The following is a 26,905-nucleotide window of genomic DNA, read 5'->3' as shown; positions in this document are numbered from 1 at the left end:
AAGCCCCGCATTGGGCTCTCTGCTTAGCGGGGAGCCTGCCCCCCCCCACACACCTACCTCTCTGCCTACTTGTGATCTCTGTCTCTCAAATAAATAAATAAAATCCTAAAAAAAAGAAAAGAGAAGGCAGCAACTACAAGACTGCTATGGGGTAAAGTGGAGAGGAAGAAACCAAAGGGAGAAAGCAAACTGGACACCTCCCATGTAATATAAGCTTGCAAATCGAAATTCCAGAATGCGCAAGAGCGATGCTAAAAGGAAAACCAAAAAAAAACCACTCAACTGAGGATTAATTCACTCTATGCAAGACATCTTTGAAACATGTATATTTAGTATCTTCAAAGACATTTAAAGAAAGGGGGGTAACTGTTTCAAGAGCAATGAAATTATAGCTTAAATTCCAGTAGAACTAAAACAACAACATTCCTTTAATAGGGATTCTAGAAGAGAATAAATAGAATGGCAGGGAAGCACTATTTAAAGAGATAATTGCTGAAAATATCCCAGAATTAAAGAGAAGCAAGGTTTTTTTTTTTTAAATATATTCTGATGGCAGTGCTACATAAATAAAAATAAACTCACACCATAAACACTGTATCAAAACTATAAAATGCAACCCAGTGAGCCAAAAAAGTTGCCTAGACTTATTACCTACAAATGGGCAATAATGAGATTGACAGTAGATAAAATTTGCCTCAGCAACATGAGATGCCAGAAGATAATGGAGTATGACCCCTCACAGTGCTGAGGGAAAGAAGGACCTACCTCAAAACCATACATCAAGTCAAATGATCAAATCAAGCAGGAGAATGACATTGAAATATTTTTCAGAATAAAATCGGTAGGGTTTGTCCCCTAGACAACAACTTTGGAAGAACTAGTAAAGAATGTGCACCAGCAAGAAGAAAAGGGAACCAGGAAAGAAGGAATAAGATACAGGAAATAATGCAACAATCTCTCACTTTGGACAACTTAAAAAAAGAGAACGGAAAGGGAGACAAAGGAAGCAGGGAGATCTGTATTTTATCTACCTGTTATACTTTCCAGAGGGCAGAATAATTTCACCTCTCAAAAATCTCTTCTCTCTCTCTATGTGCTGTGTTCTAGCTCTCTCTGAAAACTAGGACTGAGGAATGTCTTGAACATTTCTTGACATTGGATCCACACACAGAGTTGAAAGCACATGGCTTCCTGGCTGAGCCTGATTGACTGCATTGTCTTTAAAAATTGACCTCTACAATATCTGCTCCTCCACTACTGTGCTAAATGTCTGAACCTCACTTCCATTAAACATTTAGAGTTGTACAATACACTCCATTTTTTGAGGCATTGTGATTTGTATCAGTGTATAATATTTAAACCGAAGATCTTAGACATCTAATTCACAGTGTTTCACAGCTCTGTTTTTCATGTTGACTAAATAAATAATGTTCTAATTCACAATGCTCACCTTCTAATATTAACATGGTTCTATATGAGTAAGTACTAATTCCAAATATGAAGTCATGGAAAGTGAACTACCCTTGGTTTCATGAGTTTTAAGCATGGCACCCTCCTGTTCAATGTTTCAAAAGTTTTGAAAGCACGCTCCTCCCCAAAGCTGGAATAATCCAACAAAGATAAAAACCTAAGGGGCACCAAGGTGGCTCGGTGGGTTAAGCTGCTGACTTCAGCTCATATCATTATCCCAGGGTCTTGGGATTGAGCCCCGCATCGGGCTCTCTGCTCGGCGGAGAGCCTGCTTCTCCCTCTCCCTCTGCCGGCTGCTCTACCTACTTGTGCTCTCTCTCCATCTCTCTAATAAATAAATAACATCTTTTTTTAAAAAAAATCTAAAACTGAGCTATATAGAGGACACACCTGAGTGACACTACCAAGAGAGTTTGATCTGAGAAGACACTGAGAAGAAGAGAGAAATTGAACCCAAAGTTGAAGAAACAGCTGTGTTCAGGACAGCAGAAGGTGGTACCAGAAAGCATATGGACAAGAGAGAAAAGTGTGAAAATATTTATACACAGATGCCTTGCAAGAGGGTTTCAGAAAGAGGAAGCAAGTGCTATAGAGAAGCAGGAGGATGGGAAGTGAGAATGGACGTAACGTCTGTGCTCACGAGACACCATCTTTCATCCGGAAGCAGCTGGTAGGGTCCAAAGGAAAGTAGTCAGCACAGATTTTAGAAAAAGATAAAAACAGAAAAAGCAAAGAAGCAAACAAACAAAAAACCCCTTTGTATGATCTGAGTTCATAAAATAAATGGTAACATTCAGTCCCTACCCTCTTCAATAGAAATGAATGGGAAGGGGCCACATGATGCATTTATTCTATTCCGCAAGGATGATTAGCTCATCTAAGCGCCATACAAATATTTGACCTCTCAATTATTTTATCTCCTCTGCAACAAAGGAGAATGTAGAATAAAATTATATCCCAAATCTCTTAATTCCGGACAATAAATTTATCTGATCTATCAACAAACCATTTGCCAAGCCCTGTTAAAAATGTAAACAGAACAGATTTGATTTTCATATTATTCTTCTTTTCCACCTGCCTTTGACCAAAAAGAATGTCCTGACAAAGGGACAAAGGAACCTGAGGCCTTAAAGGACAGTCTTTAATTAATCAAAGTTAAATTAATAATAACTACAACCTTACTGATTCAATCAATGGATAGGAACCATTTCTCATTCAGTTAGATAGAACCGAAATACCTAAAACATCTTCCAAAATTGCTTCTAAACTCTAATGTTGTAAGCTATAGTGTAATAACATATGTTTGCTGTAGTTAGCATACTTAGTTTATGGAGGCACTGAAGTCAAATGTATGTCATGCACCAAATAGATCTCATACATAACCAATTTGATCATATTCCTCTCCATTTTGTAGGACTCACAGAATATTTTATCTTTCATATGGTTTTATGGATTCACAGTGTTTGTCTTTCTAATTTTATAATATACCATTAATCATGATTATGATTATTTTTAAATAACGTCCTTAGTCAGAATTTAATCCCTAAGTATACTGAGAGTTTCCTGTAAAAAGACAGAACAGTTTTCTAGGAATGCACTATCAGGCAACGAGCATGTTCTCTGTTGCAACGAATTCTCCTGCCAAAGTGAACATTTTAAAAGACACGACTAGATAAACTGAAGCTAATTTTACTAGAGTAACTTTCTCAATTTCAATTGTTTACTTTTAAAAAATTATCTTTTCCAGTATTTCTATTACTAAATTATTTTACAATTACATAAAACTGAGGGTGTTATTAGAAAGCAAACATGAGTTAATAAATTACAGCAAACTTTTCAACTGTTCTATATCTTCTGGGGAGAAATACATTTTGAGAATATATGCAGCTATGTCCACAAGAGCCAGACTGTGGAAGGAGCTGAGATGCCCTTCAACAGACGAATGGATAAAGATATGGTCCATATATATAATGGAATATTATGCAGCCACTAGAAAGGAGGAATACCCAACTTTTGCATCAACATGGATGGGATTGGAGGAGATTATGCTGAGTGAAATAAGTCAAGCAGAGGAAGTCAATTATCATATGGTTTCACTTACTTGTGGAGCATAGAAATAACATGGAGGACATTAGGGGAAGGGAAGGAAAAGTGACTTGGAGAAATCGGAGGGGGAGATGAACTGAGAGACTGTGGACTCTGAGAAACAAACTGGAGATTTTAGAGGGGAGAAAGGTGCGGGGATGGCCGAGCCCAGTGGTGGGTATTAAGGAGGGCATGGATTGCATGGAGCACTGCGTGTGGTGCATAACAGTGAATCCTGGAACACTGCATCAAAAACTAGTGATGTATTTTATGGTAACTAATATAACACAAATAAATAAATATATATATATATACATATATATGTATATATGCAGCTAATTGCAAATCTATGTTTTGGTTTAAAAACTGAGAATGTAAGTAGGGGGAAAGGTAAGTAGCTCTTACCTTTGTCTGATGCAAGAATTGTGATATTATATATGCCACCTCGGACACTTTCCGCCTCTCTGTCCAGGTTTCTGAAAACTGTGATTGATCCTTCGTTTTCATTAATTGTGACCCATCCTTTTGGATCAGTTAATTTCTTATACCTGTTAGTAAAGATGAATTAAAGTAGCAAATTATATCATAGGCAACATTATAATTCTGGCATCAAAACAAGTTATGAATCTTAAAAACATGGTAAATTTGGAGTTCATTAAAGCAGGATACCTTATGCCACTGCTACTTCTTGTTTCGGGGTCATATGCTTTATATCCACGGCTCTTTGTTCCCACTGGCACATTTTCTTTAATTTGAACGGTTTGCACCAAAGGGCTACACTCAGGGCCCTCGTCCTGATTTTTTACATTAACAGTAACTGTCGCCGTGCTCATGATGGATTGTGAACTCGCCTCTTTAGAATACGGAGCTTCATTAACTACCCCAATCTGTAGATTCACCTGTTCTCTTTCTTCATAATTCAGTGGCTGCAAAACACAAATGTGCTAAAAATCAGATCAAGACTTCCTGGTAATATTTGGCCATGCTAACTGGCATACATAACTAGTGTTGAGAACAGTCAGGAAAATATTAAATAGATACCCAGAAACCAGGTGGTGTTTGGAGGAGGGGAATCCAACGATTCAGTATTTGGGTGGAACCCGAAAAGCAAAACAAAAACTGTTCCTCAACTGTGAGTAATACCAGAGGTCCTGATAATGAATTCAAGAAGCATTTAATTAGGGGCGCCTGGGTGGCTCAGTGGGTTCAGCTCAGGTCATGATCCCAGGGTCCTGGGATGGAGTCCTGCATCGGGCTCTCTGCTAGGCAGGGAGCTTGCTTCCCCCTCTCTCTCTCTGCCTACTTGTGATTTTTCTCTTTCAAATAGACAAAATCTTAAAAAAAAAAAAAAAAAGAAGCATTTAATTAAAGTGTTTCAATGTTAACACTTGAGAGATTACTTGAGGAACTCCATACCCTAACCAATGGTTATTTACTACTTCATTCATTTGGGAACACTTTACCCTATTCTTTAGATGAAGAAAATTATTTGTACCTTGTTTGGGGTAGAAAATGTGGGTCAAATTTATAAAAAGTTTTTCAGAGAGGACAGAGAAGAAAATAGAAAGCTCACAGACATTACACTTTCCTTTTTTTAGCTCTTCCATCCCAGTTACTTTTTTAAAGAACTGGTAGTACCAAATTTAATGGAAGGTTTTTATTTTTTTCTTGCCTGATATGTAGCTATAATGAGAATATGTAAAGTCATTTCCTCCAAGACAGAGATTTTGTCAGGTCTTGGACTTCACAGATATAAAATTGCTTCTTAGAATACTACGGATCAGGGCAGGGGTTGGATGAGGAAAGAGATATGGTCCAAAAGACCTTTTTTTTTGCTGTTTTGAAACAGAGAAATTAAACCACAAACTGCGGTTAATTTTCATCATTGTAAGAAAAAGGATTTGTCATTTTTGATTCACGCTTCTTGTGAATATGTACAAAAGAGAAAGTGCATGGACCCAAAATAGAATCATTTTCTAGTTAATGATGCAGCAGAAATAAGACTATGACTATGTCCAAAGCAGGTGGCTTTAGGGGCTAACTGGCTCCTGAATTAGCAGGGAGGTCTTCTGAGATGTTGAAGAATAATAGTATAAGGGGGGGCGCCTGGGTGGCTCAGTGTGTTAAGCCACTGCCTTTGGCTCAGGTCATGATCTCAGGGTCCTGGGATCGAGTCCCACATCGGGCTCTCTGCTCAGCAGGGAGCCTGCTTCCCTTCCTCTCTCTCTGCCTGCCTCTCTGCCTACTTGTGATCTCTCTCTGTCAAATAAATAAATAAAATCTTTAAAAAAAAAAAAGGAGAATAGTAGAAGGATGTTTTGTAAGTATTTGGATCTCTGAATGCTTGAGGATTCCCATTCTCAACAGAGAAGGAAGCTAAGGTTGTAATGTATGCTAGATATAAATGAACAGATCTACAAATTCTGTCCCTATCAGTTTCACCAGGAATAACTCACCATTTGGGAAAATCATTAAGTGGAGGCTCCCTGAACCAGCTACAGAAAGAATGGGCTAGGAAAGTCTGGCACTGTCCCATAGACATCAAAGCTGTGCCAGGTTTTTAATTGTTAAGAGGTGTTGGTTACAAAGTAAATACTATTAAGACACACACACATAATATTATTTTAAATACCAGGACTTTATAAAAGGTGCTCCCAATTTGAATATACTCATCTCATTATAGATACAGAGAACATGGCATTTATATTTACCTATGTATCTATTTTATCCCTATAGTTACCACAATTCTCTTTTCATTAAGCTCTAGTATGCTAATCTATGACATTATAAGCTGCAAATAACTAATTTACTAATTTATTCTTACCTTAACCACACACAGAACTCCTTCATTGGTTTTGGGGTCTGTTACTATTTTAAAATTCCCATTTTCATTGCCCTTTAAAATGGTATAATTCGCTCTCCAATTAGCAGTATTCATTAAGTCCTTATCCTCCACAGTAACACGTAAGATTTCCACATCAACTGTATTTTCTTCCACTGACGTCACATACTAAAACAATAAAAACAACAAAAAAGCGTTAGTTAGTTAGTAACTGTCACAAATAGAGCACTGTGGGAAATAGACTCAGTTCTAATTTCCAAGGACTACGTATACATGATTTTTAAGCCGTAAATCCAAATTACTGTCATGGGATTGGGGATACTGCATTTGAAATCATGGGGCAGGCATGGATGGAGTTAAGCATGTTTAGCAATTAACACTGGGTTGTACATTTTTCTTTTCCTACTATCATGTACTTACAGAAGTACGGGTAAAAGTTGGCAAGTTGTCATTTGCATCTCCAATATTTATGATGCAAGTTGAAGTTGTCTGCAAACCGAAATACTGACCACCCATGTCTTGTACTTTTATTTTCAACTGGTATTTATCAATTAGCTGAAAAGAAAGAATTTAAGCACTAAGAGGAAGCAACGCTGTAAATGAAATCTTACTTTACACTCTGGAATTTTTCTTGCATTAAAAATTTAAGAAATACATTATTAAATTTCATAGTTTTCATGTACTGGCAAAAGAATAGTTTCCTTACACCAGTAATTTTCTATTAATTTATGAAAATAGAGTAGTTTCTCAAATTTAAAGTGCTACTCTATATAGAATGTAGAAAAATTGGTTTTAGTTTACTCACCAGAAAGGGAAGATGTAGCCATAGCACATTTTAAATTGCCAAGCAGTTAATCAAAATCTTTATCTCCTATCCAAAGTACATTCTTAAGTCGAAAAATATACAGTAGTGACTCTTAAACCAGTCTTGAATAATAAAGTAAAATAGCCTTCCATTACAAAGGCAAATTTTAAATATTTACATTTATAAGAAGATCTGGAACTATATATTTTTTTTCCCTCTATGGGAAATGTAATCTGGTTCTTAGGGCTTTACATTCATCGGGGATGGTAGAAGGCTCAGTGCCAGTTTTTTAAAAAAAAAATGTGTTTCTCCTCATAATGATTTCATTTATCTTAAGTATTGGGGCATGAAAGGATTAAAAGCAATTCTAATAATAATGCATTCTGGACAACTTTTAGGAGCCTTGGGTTCTTTTCCTAGCTCTGAAAATAGCAAATGTAATCTCTCTGGCAGTTGGAAAAGTCTTTTTAGCTAGGTTTTCTCTCCTATAAATTTGATACTAATACCTTTCCTATATAACTCACCTCTTTTCATAAGACAAAATAATATGTAAAAAACCATCCTACCCTTCTACCAAGAATGTTTACCCTTCTCTTAATTCCGTCACTTCTTAAGCTTTCTTGTCCTTTATGTCTTACCAAAAATAAAACTAAAATTTCTCTATCTCTATGTTTTTTACACACGATTTTCCTGATGGACTCTTCTCTCATAATCAATCACATATGCAGAGTTAAAAAATACTGGCCATATTTAAAAACTCATACTAGTGTACTTTCAAGGAGAGAATACGTGTTTTGTTGGCAGTGAATTAAGATTTATTCAAAATAATCAACTGGCTGATAAAACAAGAAAGAAATTAAGTTTGGGACCTAAATATTAACTTGCGATATCTTCAGATGGAAGAAAAAATTGTGATGTTTAAAGAGCTTAAGGGGTTGAAAGGAACAGATGAAAGCTAGAATCCTGGCATCAGTAAGCATCTGCAGTGCATTTGTGGGTAAAAACACTCCAAGACTCCTTCATTAGTCCAATGTTCTCAACTGACTTATTAGAAGGAGCTACTTAAGACTTAATAAGAGGATTTGGTCTATAACCTGCTTCTCCTGAGCACACTAATTCCATGAAGAATCTGTGTAATTTCTGGAGCTTTAACAGCAATTTATTCATTCATTTATTCTGCAAATGATACTGTATTCCTCACTGGCCAATACAGTAAAAACAAATGAATTTATAAATAAAATACAATTTTAATAAAATAAAATAAAATAAAACTTCACTTAGAAGTGTCCGTGTAGGGGCTCCTGGGTGCTCAGTTGGTTAAGCAACTGCCTTCGGCTCAGATCATGATCCTGGAGTCCCAGGATCTAGTCCCACATCGGACTCCCTGCTCGGCGGGGAGTCTGCTTTTCCCTCTGACCTCTCCCTCTTATGCTCTCTCTCTCAAATAAATAATATCTTTAAAAAAAAAAAAAGAAATGTCCTTGTAGATGCAGTAAAAATGATTAATTTTACTAAATTTTATTAAATTTCAACCCATAGTCTAGTGAAGATGGGAGATATGCATAAAGCAGTTCTGCTACATCACATAATATGATGTCCTTCTCAAGGGAAGTACTTGTGTGATTATTTATGAACTGAACTAGCTATTGTTCTGGGGAGCTTAATTGCACATCCCATTTTTACATGAAAGACATCTATCATTATTCAGACTAGTGTATTTGGAAGACATTATATCTTAATAAAGTGAATCTGTCACTCAAGGAAAACAACTATTTATTGTCAAATATTAGAGTTTCAAAAAAATGAGACTTCCAGAAAACTTTTGTCAACCACTGTGATATCAATGGAGGTAAGAAGGTGACATTTTTCCTATATTGCTTACTAAAATGTGTCAATCTATGGAAAATCTACATAATTCAGTGAAAAACGCTTTTCCAATTGGTCAACACAGGATGTTAAGAAATTATACATGGATAAATTGTCCAGAATACAAGACAGACCAATGGATTTTAATATAACAAAGTATGAAAGCTCCTTCATAAGGCTTTAGAGTGCACACTGCAAAAAACATATTTATGAAACAAAACTTGTCAAGTTTTGGTGTAGTATCAATTGAGTACCCACAATGATCTAAAATCACTATTTAAATATTCCTCTCTTTTCTAACCTCCTATCATGTAGGATTTTCTTTATATACTTTAGCTAAAACTACATATTACAACAAACTGAATGCAGAAGGAGATATGAGAATCCACCAGTCTTATATTATGTCAGGTATTAAAGAGGCTTGGAAAAATGCATTATAATGTCATTCTCAGTAAATTGTTTACTGTTTTAGAAAATGTAATTGTTTTTTATAAAAATGTTATTTATGATAATATGTAATACACTTATGATTTTTAAATGAGTGAATAAATAAATATTTTAAACTTTTGTCAGCTTTAAATACTAATGAAATAAATATCAATAAATATAACCCATATAAACAAAAAATCTGTGGAATCTTCAATAATACTTAAGAGTGTAAAAGGTCCTGAGTCCAGAAAATTTGAGGAAAAGTTCCACTTTTCGTATTTGACCCTTCCTGTTTTTATTCTGTAAAAATGTTAATATTAGGAAACTTGACTTTGTAAAGTGTACACTTCAAGGGAGAACAAATTAGTGGTTCAAAATTAGCACACTGCAAGGTTAATGACTTCCATCAGCATACTGAATAACTTTTCTAAAATGAGATTCATGGGGCGCCTGGGTGGCTCAGTGGGTTAAGCCTCTGCCTTCAGCTCAGGTCATGATTCCAGGGTCCTGGGATTGAGCCCTGCATCAGACTCTCCGTTCAGCAGGGAGTGTGCTTCCCCCCCCACTCTCTGCCTGCCTCTCTGCCTACTTGTGATATCTCTCTGTGACAAATAAATAAATAAAATATTTTAAAAATAATAAAAATACAATAAAATGAGATTCACAATATGCTTTTCACAAACACATCTATAGGTGCTATACAACATATATACAGGTACAATTCAATGGCGATGTGATAATCAGGCTTTGTCTGTCAATATTTAGGTCACCTCTCTGTCTAGCTGAGATGAGGACGTGGTGATAACGCCTGTAGTTGGATGCATGGAAAAGAGCGTGGGGTATGCTGGCAACTGCTCGATGATGGAGTACTTGAGACGCGTGTGCATCGTGTCAGGTTCATCTTTGTCCGTCGCACATACCTGTCCCACGGTAGAACCTACATATTGAGAAATCCTTTTAATTTCCAAAACTTTTATATTATCAACATCCCCTTTATTTCATTCCTTTCCATCTACCTCAAAAAGCTTTTGGACCATTTACTTATATGGCAGAATAATAGTTTTTATACATTTGCAGACTTCTATATGCAGTATCATTTTAAAAAATATCCCAGCATTCTAACCTTTGGGAATTTGTTGACTACATCTGTATTTACTGCATTTACGGTACAATTTGATAAATGTTGATAACATCCATCCATTGTCTTTGTATTTCTAGACTAAAGAATTCTAACTACTCTTTAGCCTTTTTCCATTTGTAAGTCTGCCCTTAAATTGATCAAATTGTCAAGAATGTGTCCAAAACTCTTGGTTTAGTTAGATCTTTCTGGAAGACTCAAAAACTGCATTCCGACTTCCAGCGGATGGGGTCCATTGACATAAGATTGAGAAAACCTTTGTATTACTCTCAGTGACCTTTATGATAATGCTCAGAGTACTGTCAATCATTTAATCAGTATGGAATATCAGTACATCTCCTTAAGACTAAGACTTCAACTGCTCAAAACCTTTTTCTTTTTAGAGTGTGTTCTCGTAAAATTATTTATTTTATTTCACATAGGAAGTAACTGAGTAATTTGTCTAGTTTTCAGGCACTAGGCTTGGCTTTCCAAGGGTATGATGCATCATTTAATCTTCACAACAATCTCGCATATCAAAAACCCATTTTACAGATAAGGAAACTAAGGTTTGTCAAGACTAGGAAACTTGCCCAGGGTTATAGCACACAGCTAGTGAAAGGCAGAGCAAAATTCCACCCACAGCAACCCTGAGTGGCAAGTTCCTTGTTCTTGTCGGCAGAATATGCTGCCTCCCAATGGCCACAGTGAAATTCAATTTAGGAATTAAAACATTAAGCTGCCATACATTGTTAAGGTAGGTACGCACCAACTCTGCAATTTTCAGAAACTGTAAAAACGTAAGTTGTTTCTGTAAAAATTGGATAGTTATCATTTTCATCCTCAATTCTGATTAACAAGGGCAGGGGAAGCTCTGGAGTATATCCATCTGGAGTTGTGGCAAAGGCAATTAGCTGTGAAGAGTCAAATAAGAAAAAAAGCAAAGTTAAAATATGGTTCCAACTTTCTTTGGCTTTAATTTGGAAACTGTTCAGCACTGCAGTGTGAGTTGCACCATTTGTTATGTTTGAGGATGTCGACATAACCTTAATGTCACAGGAGGTGGTTAATCTCATGGTGTACTACAGGATTTTACATTTATCTAATATAATAACATAGATAATTTTAGAGTTGTCCTGTTGTGGATGAGTGTAACAGCTTTTACTATTATTTTCCCAAAACAGACTTGAAGATTATTTTTTGGGTTGTTTTGTTTTGTTTTATTAAGTTTTTTATTTGAATCCCAATTGTTAACATAGTGTTATATTAGTTTCCAGTGTACTGTAGTGATTCACTACTTCCATACAACAGGGAGCCCCGCCCACGTCAAGCTCCCCACTCAGCGGATAATCCACTTCTCTCTCTCCCTCCCCCCACCAATGCTCTCTGTCTCTCTCTCTCTCAAATAATTATATAAAATAAAACCTTTCATAGAAAAACAGAAAAACAATGCAAGAGGGTTCATTTTCTTCACATCCTCAACAATATTTGTTGTTTCTTGTATTTTGATTCTAGCCATTCTGACAGGTGTAAGGTGATATCTCGTCGTAGTTTTGATTTGCATTTCCCTGGTAATGAGTGACATTATCTTTTCGTGTTTCTGTTGGCCATCTGTATGTCTTCTTTGGAGAAATATCCGTTCATGTCTTTTGCCCATTTTTAAGTGGATTATTTGGTTTTAGGGTATTGAGATTTATAAGTTCTTTATGTATTTCCGATAATAACACTTTATTGGAGGAGTCATTTGCAAATATCTTCTCCCATTCAGTAGGTTGTCTTTTAATTTTATGGCTTTCTTCACTGTGTAGAAGCTATTTACTTTGATGTAGTCCCAATAGTTTATTTTTGCTTTTATTGCCCTTGCCTCAGGAGACATTTAGAAAAAAAGTTGCTATGGCCGGTACCAGAGAAATTATTACCTGTGCTCTCTTCTAGGCTTTTTATGGTTTCAGGTCTTACACTTAATCCATTTCAAGTTTATTTTTGGGTATGGTATAAGAAAGTATTCCAGTTTCATTTTTCTCATTCTTTTGCATATAGCTGACCAGTTTTTCCAACACCGTTTGTTGAAGAGACTGTCTTTTTCCTGATGTATATTCTTTTCTCCTTTGGTGAAGATTAATTGACCATACAATTCTGGGTTTATTTCTGGGTTTTCTATCCTATTCCATTAATATAGGTCTCTATTTTTATGCGAGTACCATTCTGTTTTGATTAGTACAACTTTGTTTATCTTTTTAAAAAAGATTTTATTTATTTATTTATTTATTTATTTGAGAGAGAGGGAGAGGGAGCCCTAGCAGGGGGAGGGGCAGAGGGAAAAGCAGACTCCCTGCTGAGCAGGGAGCTGGATGCAGATGTGAGGCTTATTCCAGGCCCTTGAGATCATGACCTGAGACCAAGGCAGATGCTTAACTGACTGAGCCACCCAGGTGTCCTTTTTTTATTTTTGAAAAAAAAAAAATTTTTTTTTAAGTATCTCTACACCCAATATCAGTTTGAACTTACAACCTTGAGATCAAGAGTCACATTTTTCAGCAAATGAGCCAGCCAAGCACCCTAATTAGTACACCTTTGTAATGTAACTTCATCTGGAAGTTTGTTTTTCAATACTGTTTTGGCTATTTAGGGTCTCTGGTGGTTCTATACAAATTTTGGATTGTTTGTTATAGTTCTGTGAAAAATGCTGCTGGTATTTTGTTCAGGATTGCATTAAATCTATAGATTGTTTCACATAGTAGGGGCATTCTAACAGTTACTTGTTCTTCCAACCCATGAGCCTAGAATATCTTTCCGTTTCTCTACTATTTTGTTTTGTTTGGAAGTTTCCAGAGCATGGATTTTAAATACCATGCTCTGAATTTTCAATAACTTTGAATTCTTAGGACTCCAAACTCCCAGATGCAGTTAACTAGAATATTATCTTATATTCTCCTAATTAGGATTTCATGCATATTGGTAGTTAAAGTTAGATAATTCTCTTCATGAGAATTTTTTACTTTTAAAAAAAAGGTAAGTCAGAAATAGAACAAATGCACAGATGTAAACTGTGCATGGAATGCAATATATTTCTTTTAATTTCATAATGTGAATTTCAATTCCAATTTTTCTCATAACTGCTCTCAGAGAAAGCAAAACATCACAGGCACTTAGAAGGCGTTCTTATAGCAATTCCAAACCTAAATATTCAATCCTAGGGACACCTGGGTAGTTCAACCAGTTAGTGTCAGACTCTTGGTTTTAGCTCGGACCATGATCTCAGTCAGGGTCCTGAGATGAAGCCCTCTAGGGGCTCTGTGCTCAGCACAGAGTCTGCTTGACATTTTTTCTCTCTCCTTCTCTCTCCCCCTCTGCCTCTCTCCCCACTCAGATGTGCTAATATACGAAAGAAAGAAAGAAAGAAAGAAAGGAAATCTTTTTTTAAAAAATTAAACTATCATACTATGACCAATCTAAGAATCTAATGCTCTTTATTCTATAAAACTCTTTTTGCTCCAGGTCTGTGCTATCAGATGTAGCCACAGCACAGACAACAAGCTCAGAGAATAGAAAAAGATAAATGAATTGAGAATGGGAGAGGAAACAGCCAAACGTAACAATGACTAATACAATACATAATCTTCAGACTTTACCTCAAAGGATTCATACTCCTCACGATCTACAGGACGAGTACAATACAGGTTCCCAGTATCTCTCTCCACATAAAACAAATTCATAGGCTCTCGATCCACCCCAGGTCCTCTTATGGAATAGAATATAGTGTAGTTTTGTGCAGTGTCAGATTGAATCTAGAAAGTAGATGTTAAGAGACAAATGTTTATTTTAGTATAACTTTCATCTCTATATATTTATGCAATCACACTGCCATTTTGTTGTAATAAGCAATTACCCCTTTAATTTACTATCATGTATGAATAAAAAAACAGCAATAGAGTAAGGAAGGCTAATGATTAAGAAATTTCAAGAGCAAGGCATGAGGAAAACAATGTAGTAGTGTCTTAGTTTTCCAGAATAACTGAGAAATACTTTAAAGGCTAAATGTTACCTATGTGGACCAAACATTTAAGACTTTAACTGTCTGAGAAAACAAAGTATTCTGAGTATGAAAAACTATGCTTTCATCAATGTTTTTAAGCTTAAATTTTTATTATACATAATATCTGAGTTGCTAGGTTTAAAGTTACTGTCTACAGGGCAAAAACCATGGGAAATGCTTTCTTTAATTAGTTTCTATTATTTGTCAGCATCTTTTTTATTATTGAAGCTGAGCTGAAAGGGGGAGTGGAAATGAGTGAGAATACGAATAACATAATATCCTGGCAAGTGTGATATTCTGGTACTTGAAATTTTTTCCCAAATTGTTTTGATCTTTTTAGTAATATCTTGACTATATGTCAGGATGACACACAATTATTTTCAAATAATGTCTTTCCCAACTTCTATATGCTCTTCTCTCAGCTGTATTAAATTTGTCGGTGGGATATAAAGAAGAGTTCTCTCTCAAATTTCAAGAACTGAGAGAAAAGAAACCCAAGTCAAGGACTGAATAGTCATGGCAATGGCTAGTGGAAGAAGGAAAGATTTGCTGAGGTTGCTACTAAAAGTTAAAAAGAGAGAAAGGATCCAGTATGATTTTAGTAGTGGACTTGGGGATAAACAATAGAAAGGAAGTTTGTGTCTTTTGCCCTTCACGGTGATTTCTTCTATTACAGAAGATGTTTGGGGTTTCTAGGCTATGTCCGAGTGACATGCGTGCTAATATGAAAATTCATTAAGTAACCATGTGTTTGAGAGTGCTAGGTGGGTTTTACAATTTCATATATGGATTTTGCATGACTAAAACTGCAAAAAAAGTATATGCTGGCATAAAGATATGTATTTATACCCATTTATTCAAACATACAATACATATACTCATGCATGTATTTGGACAGAACTGATTTTAATATAACTGCATATTCATTGTCCAAATTTAAAAAAAAAAATGGAAACCATAAAAGTCCACAGTGAAAGGACAATAAACTGTACCTGTTGAAGAAAAAGTGGGAAAGGACCCAAGGAATTCTCCTGCATTGAACAAGGAATAGGAGCCCATCTTCTCTTGGCACGTCTTAGAACTTTTTCTTTAGAATGCCTCTTCTTTAATACCTCAATTTAGAACACAGGAAAAAAATAATAAAGTCAATGATTACTTTACTGACAAACACTGAAATTCTGACCTCCCTCTTATGAGGATTAACTGGAAAGGTTTAAGACCATGGTGGAAAACCAAACTAAATGTCAACACTGCAAAAAGATAACAAAGAAATAGCGGTCCTAACTATTATCACATCAATCTTCTTGAGAAAATAACTTGGTATGAACATGGAAGAAAGAGAGATGGAACTGGAAGCCAAGAAGCAAAATTAAAAAACAAAAACAAAATCAACATTACTGTTGCCATATTGCCATGCAAAACCATGGGAGGCAAGAGATGCAAGGAAGAGAAATTAAGTGAGTGACCCTCTAAATCTAGCATATGCACCTTCCACTCACCAGCAGCTAAGAAGAGCCATGGACCAAGAGAGAGATCTGTGTCAGAATGAGGAGAGAAAAATGGTGACAATTCTCAAGCTACTGCAGGGAATAATGGCCTATGATTGAATAGAAATCATCTGGATCTTTGGTGTCACAGTCCCATAAGTAAGGCATGTGGTCTGAACCTCAACCTAAAATAGTCATCTACTTTTTAAGACTACAAATTGTGCTGTCTAAGATACATATAGACCTCCAGAGGCAGAGTTTCAAAATTTGTTTTAGAAATCTATTCTACAGGAAAGATTAAGAAATCCTTCTTTGTATCCAATCTCAAGTTCCCATGCTGTAGCCGCCCAAGTTCTCTGTTCCTGTCCCATATGAAAAGCAATGACAACCTAGAATAACTGATGAGGTTAGACCTTTTTCCACGATTTGAACACTGTTATGTTGCATGATGGTTTCCATTCTTCATCAAGCTAAACTATCCCACATCCTCTCTGATTTCACATCTTCCCTGGTAATGTTACACCTGCAGAAAACAACTCACTATACATCATCTTTATAGTTTGGTGTACCTTTGTTTGATGCTGTAAAAGAACATGCAGCTTCCTTTCTTCATGGTTCTCAGTGTTGTAAAGTAATATGGTAAAACTTCTCTCCTCAGATGACAAAAGAATGGCATTTGTTGCATAGATGGAACCGTCTTCTAAAATTTGGAAATCAGGATCACTTGAATGAATTAGATTTGCAGATTGAAAGCACTCCTTCAGGTTAACTGTAGGAAATACATATAGCAATCATTTGTAAAGTAAAATGAAACAATATATAGCGCTACCAGCAATCTATGCATTTGTTGGTGTGGGGAGCCAAAAACTTAAAATTACACTGATACTTGTAAATGTCGTATTTTTTGGAAAGTATATATGAAACTACATGGTTAATTAAATTGTGCATAAACACATACGTCACTTCTAATACCTACTTTACTCTTTTTTTAAAAAAGAGACATTTGTCCTAAAATAAAAGCATGTGAGTTCCAGTGTTTGAACAGGTAAACCAATACCAAAAGAAGTTATTCTTTATTAACTGAAATTACCTATAAAGCAACACCTGAGAAAACTTAAACAGAATCTAGAACATTAATCAGCAGTTATTAAATTAAAATATTTCTTAACCTTTTGCATCTATTGTTAGAGTCATTATATTCTGGGTTCTCATTGGTCTGCTCTTTCCTTGCACATTTGAGTTATATGAGAAAAATTAATTGACATGGGGTGTCTGAGTGGCTCAGGTGGTTTAGTGTGCTTTGATTTCAGCTCAGGTCATGATCTCAGGGTTGTAGGATTGAGCCTGGTGTCAGGCCCCATGCTGAGCGGAGTCTGCCTTAGATTCTCTCTCTCCCTCTCCCTCTGCTCCTTTTCCCTACTCTCTCTCCCTCTTTCTTTCTTTCTCTCTCTCAAAAAAAAAAAAATAATAAGTAATAGTTGATAAGAAGCATTTGTGGAATTATATATCAGGAAAATGCCAAAATGTTTTATGATTAAAATCCAAAAACAACTACCTTTAAACTCAAGAAATAGATTCAATACTACTTCTCAATTTCATAGAAGTATGTAATAACATATACCTTCACCCCCATGTAGCAGAAATATTAATAATTATTTATCACTCAAACTAAACCTTTTTATATACTTCATATAATCATGTTTTTCAGTAAAGGACAATATTCTTTTTAATGGAATGACATTACATGTATTACAAATGATAATATATTAGTTATAACTATTAATTCCAATGCAGCTATTCTTTTAAAAATGACACTAATTTTACAAGATCATACCAAATAAGACTTATTTTACATTTTAGCAGTTTCTTACCTCTACCAACAAATTTCTCAGCATCTAGTTGGGAGGGAACATGTAGTATGACTTTTTTGCAGGCGTCACAGGCAAATGTTAAGATCTAAAACATCAAATCAGTAATTATACATTAAAAAAAGATCTTTTTAATGTAGACATAGTTTATATAAATTAGAAATTGGTATAATTATAAATTTGTTTATACAACTAGCAAAATAAAATTTAAAAACATACACTGCAGGGGTGCCTGGGTGGCTCAGTGGGTTAAAGCCTCTGCCTTTGGCTCCAGTCATGATCTCAGAGTCCTGGGATCCAGCCCAGCATCGGGCTCTCTGCTCGGCAGGGGGCCTGCCTCCCTTTCTCTCTCTGCCTGCCTCTCTGCCTACTTATGATCTCTGTCTGTCAAATAAATAAATAAAATCTTAAAAAAAAATACACTGCAGCAGAAATCAGAACAAAATTATCTGATGAGGAAGGATAAAATACAGGCCAAGAGTGAAGGCTCCCTCCTTCACAAAGCATGTAAACTCCAAGAATTCCTTAGCTTTTATTTCCTATTCTGTAAAAAGGAGTTAATAGTAAATTAATTCACTAATGTAATGAGTCTCTGGAGGACTGAATGAGAACCAATGTGAGAGCACTAAAAACTTAGGTAGGCAGCACAGGTATATGACTAGGAAAAACAAAAACAAATTTACAGAGTCAGCAAACAGCTTCAATTAATAGTCAATTGCCTATGAACCATAGTACCAAATCAATAATATATTAAATGAAAACCCAATGCTTTAAAGAGAAGCATCAACTCGTTTCATGGAGCAACTTAGAGATTATTTATCATGATCCACACAAACAAGCACATAACTTTGAAATACGAATTTATGTTGAAGGCGCATCTTCTCATAGGTGACCAGTGAGGTCATTTTACAAAATATTTCACTTAAAATTTTTGAAATGCGTTAGTGATTTGTGGTAACCAATTCCAATATAATATATATTTGAACACAGTGAAATTTAATTCTGTTCTAAAACTGTATAATGCACACTTCTGAAAGATTCACAGTTCTGCAGTTTTGCAAAAGCTTTTGACCAAAAGCAAGATAGCTGACTAGCATTTACACTGTATTTATGAAGTCTATAAACACAAATTTAAAAAATCAAAAATTTGGATTAAAATTTCATTCCTAATACACATGTTTTATTTCTACTACACATTCCAATATACATTTAATTATCCAATTTAAGTTATATACGGAGGATCAGGCAAGGCAGTGATTACATGTCACTTGGAAATTAGGTGTGGACATGGTGAAGAGACTATTGGATTGGATATTAAAAGATGAGAAGAACATTCACTAGCCATATCATCTTAGAACAGGAGTAAAACGAGATGTGTGACAAGTCCAACTCAGGGTGGTTGAAAGCATGCATCTACTTCTTCATCCAACCAACATTTACTGGTTGCATTCTAGGTACAAGGCAGTGCTCAACAGTGAACAAAGCAAAGTCCTTGAACTCATGGGGATTACTTTATAATGAGACAAAAAAAAAAATAAATGCACAAAGATCATATAAAGCCAGGAAATATATGTTTCAAGAAAAATAAAGCAGGGAGAAAAGGTGACAAAGGGAAGACCAGAAGCCTGAATGAAACGAGGAAGCAAACCAGTTCACTAACTGGGAAGTCTTCCAGGTGGAAGAAAAACCAGAACAAAGACCCTGAAAGAGGATTTTACCTGGTGTATTAGAGGAACAAAAAGGGAGTCATGGTAGGAAAGCACAGTGAGGTGAAGTGATACAAGGTGATATTAAAGGGACAGGCATGGGCATATCACATATGGTCTAAAAGGCCATAATAGGAGTGTAGATTTTATTCTGAGTACAAAGAGAAGCAACCATAGGTTTAAAAGCTGTGGAGCAGCATAATGTGGTGAGCATTTACACAGACTCATTCTGGTGGCCACATGAGAACAGACTACAGAGAAGCAAGAGCAGAAGCAAGAAGACCAGTTGGGAGGTTCCAGCAGAAATGTGAAAGGGGGGAGGATGGTGACTTGGACTAAGATGAAAACAGCAGAGAAGTGAAAAATGGCTGGATTAATTCAAGACTTTAGAGAACAGCATCCTGGACATCCATTCATTCATGAATTTAACTAATATTTACTGAATGTGTACTGTGTACCAGACACAGAGCAGTAACAATGATCCTCATGAAACATTCACTTCAAGGATAAGACATAGTCGTAATTTCAATAAAGTAGGATAAATGCTCTGCTGGAGAGGTCTAGAGTGATAGGATAGCAGGGGGAGCTAGCTTCATGGTGTAAGAGCTAGGTGAGGTTACCTCAAGAGCGGCTGTACTGTAGCCACGTCAAGAGGGGCAGAGCTTCTCTGGTCCAGATACAGAAACGGCATATCTGAAGCCCAGAGATGACACAGATCTGAGAACATATTAAAATCCTGATACTCATAGCACAAGAGGGACAAAATTTAAATGGATTCAGGGGTGCCTGGCTGGCTCATTTGGTAAAGCATGCGACTTTTGAACTCGTGTGAGTTCGAGCCCCACTTTGGGTGTAGAGATCACTTAAAAATAAAATCTTAAAAAAGAAATAAAAGAAAATGGATTCAGACAGGCAGGTGTGGGGTAAATTATGAATAGTGTTAACAAAGTATGTGGATCTTTTTTTTCTCTAAAGATAATAAGAAACCAAAGATTTGCTTTAAGCGAATACATGACATAAGCAGCTTCCTATCACAGTAAGGGGGGTCTGAGCAGTGTGGAGAATGGATCAGGAGAATGATTCTCACTTCCAACAATAGCAGCTAGATCATTCGGGGGGAAAAAATGCCAAAACGAAAAATGATGGATTTTTGTTGTTGTTGTTGTTGTTAACCCTCCTAAACCATCTAGCAAAGAATTACTAGGCAGAAATTGGGGATCAAACTCAAACAGGGAGTAGTGATCATGTGCAACTTCTGATCTAAGAAGACTGGACGCTGGTTGTTTGGCCTCAATAAAAGAGAAGGAAATCGAAGCACAGGCCTGCCTAAGATCTAAGAGAAGAGCTGCACACATTAATCTGGGACCCCCAAATGGAAAACCTTTGCTGTAGAGGGAGCCTGAGATAAACCAGTCCTTGAATGGATCTGTCACCTTATTTGCTTGGTCTGGGAACCTCGAGCCACTGATTAGTTTAAAGAAGGCCTGGCATGTGTAATCATTACCACAGATGCTGAAAGACATTTGACCAAATGCAATAACAAACCTTAGATTAAAAAAAAAAAAAAAAGTCCCCCAGGAGTTAATAAGTACTTCTGTAATGTGATTTTTTTATATTATATTTTGTTATAATCACAACATCTATGGGAAAGCATTAGCAGCAGCCCCACTAAACTAAGAAATAACATGGACTTTCCAAGGTCATCATTTATAGTTAACTTTACATTAAAATATATTAGGCAAGAGAGAAATATTAGATGACATATGGACTGGAAAGGAAGAAGTAAAAAAAGAATCTCTATTTGCATTTGATAGGACTAATTGAAAACTCAAACAAATCAACTAGTAAATTACTATAAAACAATAAAGAATTTCAGTAAGGGAGCAGGAACAACTATTAGAATACAGAAATCATTAGTCTTTATACACATAAATACAAGTCAAATAATATAATGAAAGAGAAAGAATCATTTTCAAGAGAAATAAAAAGTTAAAAAGCCAGGAGTAAAAAACAAGAAACATGTGAAGCCTACTTGAGAAAAATCTGAAAACATTTCTGAAGGACAGGAAGGTAGACTCAGACAAGAAAAAAGATGTATCATTATTTTGGATAGAAAAAGAAAATCAACATAAATATATCAATTTCCACTAAGTTAAATTATAAATTTCATGATGTCAATAAAAGTCTTAACAGCATCTTTTCTGGAACTACACAAGCTAATTTAAAAGATCATAAGGCAAAATTAAAAACCTAAGAATATATGGGAAAATTATGAAAAAGAAAAGCTATGAAAGGATATTAGACCTAGCAGGTATTTAAAAAATCCATGAAGTCTCATAATTATACTCATAACTGCAGTATTATATATGAATATGCAGAAAGATATTAGATGCATAAAAACTGAAAAGGAGGGGCGCCTGGGTGGCTCAGTGGGTTAAAGCCTCTGCCTTCGGCTCAGGTCATGATCCCAGGGTCCTGGGATCGAGCCCCACGTCGGGCTCTCTGCTCGGCGGGGAGCCTGCTTCCTCCTCTCTCTCTCTGCCTGCCTCTCTGCCTACTTGTGATCTCCCTCTGTCAAATAAATAAATAAAATCTTAAAAAAAAAAAAAAAACTGAAAAGGAGGGGCACCTGGGTGGCTCAGTGGGTTAAGCTGCTGCCTTCGGCTCAGGTCATGGTCTCAGGGTCCTGGGATCAAGCCTGCCTGGGGCTCTCTGCTCAGCAGGGAGCCTGCTTCCCACCCCCACCCCGCCTGCCTCTCTGCCTACTTGTGATCTCTCTCTGTCAAATAAATAAATAAAATCTTTAAAAAAAAAAAAACTGAAAAGGAAGTAAAACAGTTTCTGTTTGCATTTGTTGTAACTGTATACAGTCCATAAATGTAACTTTGTTACACTCACTAACAATTTATAGGAGTTCCGATTTCACCACATTCTTGCCCATGCTGCCTGTTGTCAAACTTTTGGATGTTTGCCAAAGGAGGAACATGTTGTTGAAGTTTAACTACATCTTTTCTTATTATGAGTGAGGCTGAAATATTTTTATGGGCCATTTTTATAACTTTATGGGACTTTTTCATATCAATGTTCATGTTGGACTATTTGATTTATAAGAGCTCTTTATATACTCATATATTAGCCTTTTAAAAATATGATCCGCGATTTTTTTTTCCAATTGCAATTACCTCTTTGACTTACTTATAATATTTTTGTTTGGTTTGGGTTTTTGCCATGGACAAGTGTGTGTGTGCCTTAATATAATTGATTTATATTGTTTATAATATTTATAATATATTTATATTAATGGTTATAATTTAACATAATTTGTTTTCTCAATATTAATAAACGGCTTTTGAAATCTAAGCCACGTTAACCATAGATACCCCTTCTTGACTCCAAACTTAAATGGGAATTTTCCATGTTTTCTTTTATTAAGTATATGGTATATGTTACACAAACCTTCCATCTGTTTAGATTTCTCTGTGTTCTGCATGAGTTACTGGTTCAACCTTATCTTTTGCTAAATGTCTGCCTAGATCAAGTAGTCTTATACTATATACAAATTATAATACAGTATAATATAACATGCTATATAATACAGTATATTATACATAGTATAGTACTGTACTATAATCCTATAGTATATCAATATAATATAATAACTAGTATAGTATATTAGTATACTATGTATAATATATATTACATATATAATACTCTCTATGTATCCTCAATGATGTGATGTGCCATCCATTATAAAATAGCCTTCCATCTAGTCATGTACAACCTTTATGGAGGGGTGAAGGAGCTAGTAATATCTACCAAAGTAGAGAGTCATTTATACTTGTATCTGGCAATCCTACTTCTGGTAATCTATTCTATTCATTCATACATCTGCCCATACATGAAATCCCATATATACACAAGTTTATTCACTATGACATTCCCTGTAATAGCAAAAAGTAATAGCAGAGGTGACGGATAGAAGCAAAGATATCCATAAGATATTTCTGAATGTAGATTTAATGGGACTTAATGATACTCTCTTAATGAGGGGAGCAGTGAGGAAGGAAAAGCAAGCAGCTTCCAGACATCCTACCTGAGCAACAAGGTGTATAGTAGTGTCAGTCACTGAATTACAGGATATTATGAGAAGAAAAGCAACATTGTTTGAGAAGATAATAACTGCTGTGTCCCACATCATACTAGGTAGATATAAAGACGTATTGTTCAATGAAGACATCCCAACTAACAAAATAAATTTCATTTAAGGAGGCACCTGTAATGATATTTCGTGGACAGGACTTAGAATAGGGAGTCTGATTCTGAGTAGTCAGGGACAGGAAGGTCAAAAGAAAAGAAAGGGGGAGTGAATTTCAATAAAGGCACAAGCTACAAGGTGGAACTGTGCAAGGAATGGTTTCTATTCGGCAGCGGAGATCCCTTATGACCTTAGAGAGTGAGCAGCCTCGTTAGGTGTTTAGGTAGAAACCAGAGTTCAAGTGGTTAAGACCCATGTGAGGTAAGGCTGTATTAGGAAGCAGAGAGAAGCTGATTTGTGGAACGGTGAAGGATTAATTGGGTGCATGGAGAGGAGGAAATGTAAAGGGTGTTCCCCCAGTGAATAGGAATTATTCACTCTTTAATAATACCTTCTACTCAAACGCTCTTTACACATCCATCACACTTGAGGCCTACAAGCATAAGAACCACCGGAGGCTGGCAGGACTTTGCCCTGGTATTCCCACAGACACCAGAACAACTAGAAGGACTCACACCACGCCTTCCAGCCAGAGCAGGATGTGGGGTGTAGCCAGCGCCAGAGCTTTTTTTCTACCCCACTTCTGGCCAATCCAACTCTGAAGCTAAGACAAGTCACCTTTAGTTTGTTCACCTTATCGTCTTTTTTCCAGAAAGGATGTGAGAGCAAACAGAGAAAGTTTTGTAAGCAGAGGCAAAGCAGTCCTATTTATTGCTCATACTTATTGCTGTCCCTGCTTAATTACCCCTTTTCCTTCAAAGAATAATGGCCAGTGCTTTAAAAAGCGGCAACTTTATTAGGGATCTAACCAAAGTCATTTCTTTGTCATCAACTACATACGTTGTGACCGTTACCAATGCCATTCTTGCTTTTCTCAACTGTAAAATATTAATTGTTGTGCCCCTGGCCCTTTCTGTGATACTGATATGCCCTGGGAATTTGTCCATAGAATTCCTAGAGAAAGACATTGGAATGACAGTACTATAATTTCATGACGTAAACATTTAAGGAATTGCCTGTAACCTAAGAGCGGTTGAATAGTGAAATTATCAGAATATTTCATTCCCACCCTCCCCCCTCCCCCCACGCCGGTTCCAGCACTCCCAGAAGGAATCTTCTTGCTGTCTGTTGTCCAGGTTTGTTCCCTTGTCCCTCAGAGAACTTGAGCTCCAACTCAAGGAGAAAGGACACTACCAGGTTGAGAACTTTCTGGCACCTGATCTATTTAATTTTTCTCTTCCTGGGGGACTCAGGAAGTCCATTTGGGGAAACCTCTAATCCCAAACTCTCCCAGGGTCTGTCCATTGGCATCGAATTCCTGTACGTTCTGCCTTTCCCCGCCCCGCCCCCGGCCGTGGGGAACTGTCCCTCCCCAAGTAAGGCCACGCCTTCTCACTCCCAGGTTTGGGGAGTGAACACTTTGCTGCTGTGTTCTTTCTCAGTTTTAGACTGAGAGGGCCTAGGAGAAGGATCCAGATACCTCTGTGCACAAGAGATTCGGAAGAACATTTCCCTTAAAATTAAGGGGGTGGCAACCGCACACGCTGACAAACAAAGGGAACCATACAAAGGGTCACCTAGGGCCCGCCCATCTACCGTTTCCGGGCGTGAGCGTCGAGACCACTCCTCTACGCACACTCACACTCGGACGGAGAGCAACCCCCTGAAGGGCGCGTAGTCCCCTCCCTTTGACCCAAGGGCGAGCACTTTCCGCCGGCTCCGCGCAGGGCTCCCTTCGCGGTGGCCGGAACCCGGCACCGAGGCAGAAGCGGATCGCACCTTCCCGGGGAATGGCAGAGGCTCGGAGGAGCCGCGCTCCCCGCTCGTCCCCAGAGGCCACGGTTTTGGCTGGGCGTTCGCAGCTGGCGTCTGCGTCTCCGTCTGCCTGCGCTGATTACATCTACCGATGACACCCTTCTCCTCCCTTTCGGGAGCGCGGCGCCCAGGTCGCGAACCTCTTCCTGGCAACCTTCCCCCATTCCTCCAACTCCATTCGTTCAACCGGCCGGCGACCCATTACCCTCCACTTTGCCCGCCACCCCTGCCCCCTGAGTTTCCTCTGGAACCCCCATCGGGCAGAGCCCCCCTCCCGGGAGCCGGCAGCCGGGCGGCCACTCACCGAGAGGGTCAGCAGCAGTTGCCAGCACTGGGCTCCGCTCCGGGAGCGTGCTGGGCGGGCGGACGCCATGGGAGCACTCGGGGACAGGTCACCGGAGAAGCGCCCGGAGGTCGGGTGGGAAGGCTCGGCGGGGCCAAAGGCCGCGGCCGGAGTGCAGACTGGGCCGGCCGCGCAGGACGAGTGCGAGGCACAGACGGTGGCGCGCGGGGAGAGGCGCTTTTCCTCTGGCTTTCTCTGGAGCGCTGGCCTCGCACCCAAGGGGCTTTTCCTCCGGCCGAGGGTGGGGCTCCAGGCGCGTCTGAAAGCCACCGATCGGCCCCTCCTTGCTATTTTCTCAAGTCTTCATTTCTTTTAGAGCGCAACAGGTGGGAACTCCCTCTCGTCGCCACCCTTTTACCTGCGCTAGGTGTTTCTCAGCAGCGGACGCCACCTATATGCCCCATCTCGCCACCGCCCCCCCACCCCGGTGTCCGCCTGGAAGATTAGCAGCTGGCCCTGCCCAGCAGAAGCCCTGACTGTACAAAGACTCACTCCCGGGGCGCGGCGGGCCGCGGGAAGGGGGCGCGGGCCTGGGCGCGCTTTCGCGCCGCGGCTCCGCCCCGCGCGCTGCCCTCTCTGCGGGCCGCTCCGAGGTCAGAGTGAGCTAGAGCTGGACGGGTCGCCAGAGGTGGACGGGTCGCCAGGGCTGTCCCAGCTGCGTGAGGCCTACCTGCTGGAAAGGAACTCCAGGAACTCCTTGCTAGAGTAAATTGACTGCAGATCTCCAAGTGCAGTTCCGACAGGGTTTTCATGTGTGGCACCCTTTCTTGCGGGGGAGAGG

At 37.9% G+C, this 26,905-nt stretch overlaps 1 protein-coding gene across 4 annotated transcripts in view; it reads right to left on the bottom strand.

Moving 5' to 3' along the window:
* The window catches only part of DSC2 (desmocollin 2), a 35,343-nt gene extending 8,553 nt beyond the window's left edge, over positions 1–26,790 (bottom strand). For 2 of the 4 annotated variants that reach the window (XM_032310751.1, XM_032310754.1), the window contains exons 1-11: positions 26,086–26,790; positions 18,009–18,093; positions 16,707–16,906; positions 15,643–15,753; positions 14,247–14,402; positions 11,384–11,528; positions 10,268–10,434; positions 6,818–6,952; positions 6,380–6,565; positions 4,225–4,481; positions 3,961–4,103 (exon numbers count right to left, since the gene is read on the bottom strand). In XM_032310751.1, the coding sequence (XP_032166642.1) occupies positions 3,961–4,103; positions 4,225–4,481; positions 6,380–6,565; positions 6,818–6,952; positions 10,268–10,434; positions 11,384–11,528; positions 14,247–14,402; positions 15,643–15,753; positions 16,707–16,906; positions 18,009–18,093; positions 26,086–26,154 (1,654 nt within the window). In that variant the 5' untranslated portion in view covers positions 26,155–26,790. Of the gene's footprint in view, positions 1–3,960; positions 4,104–4,224; positions 4,482–6,379; positions 6,566–6,817; positions 6,953–10,267; positions 10,435–11,383; positions 11,529–14,246; positions 14,403–15,642; positions 15,763–16,706; positions 16,907–18,008; positions 18,094–26,085 lie in introns of all 4 variants that reach the window. The other 2 variants (XM_032310750.1, XM_032310753.1) reach the window with 1 other exon arrangement.
* Positions 26,791–26,905: the final 115 nt, after the last annotated feature.

This window comes from Mustela erminea, chromosome 13 (assembly GCF_009829155.1).
Source record: "Mustela erminea isolate mMusErm1 chromosome 13, mMusErm1.Pri, whole genome shotgun sequence".
Classification (NCBI taxonomy): Eukaryota; Metazoa; Chordata; class Mammalia; order Carnivora; family Mustelidae; genus Mustela; species Mustela erminea.
The sequence above is the reverse complement of the archived record's forward strand: the minus strand, read 5'-3'. Positions and strand labels throughout refer to the sequence as shown.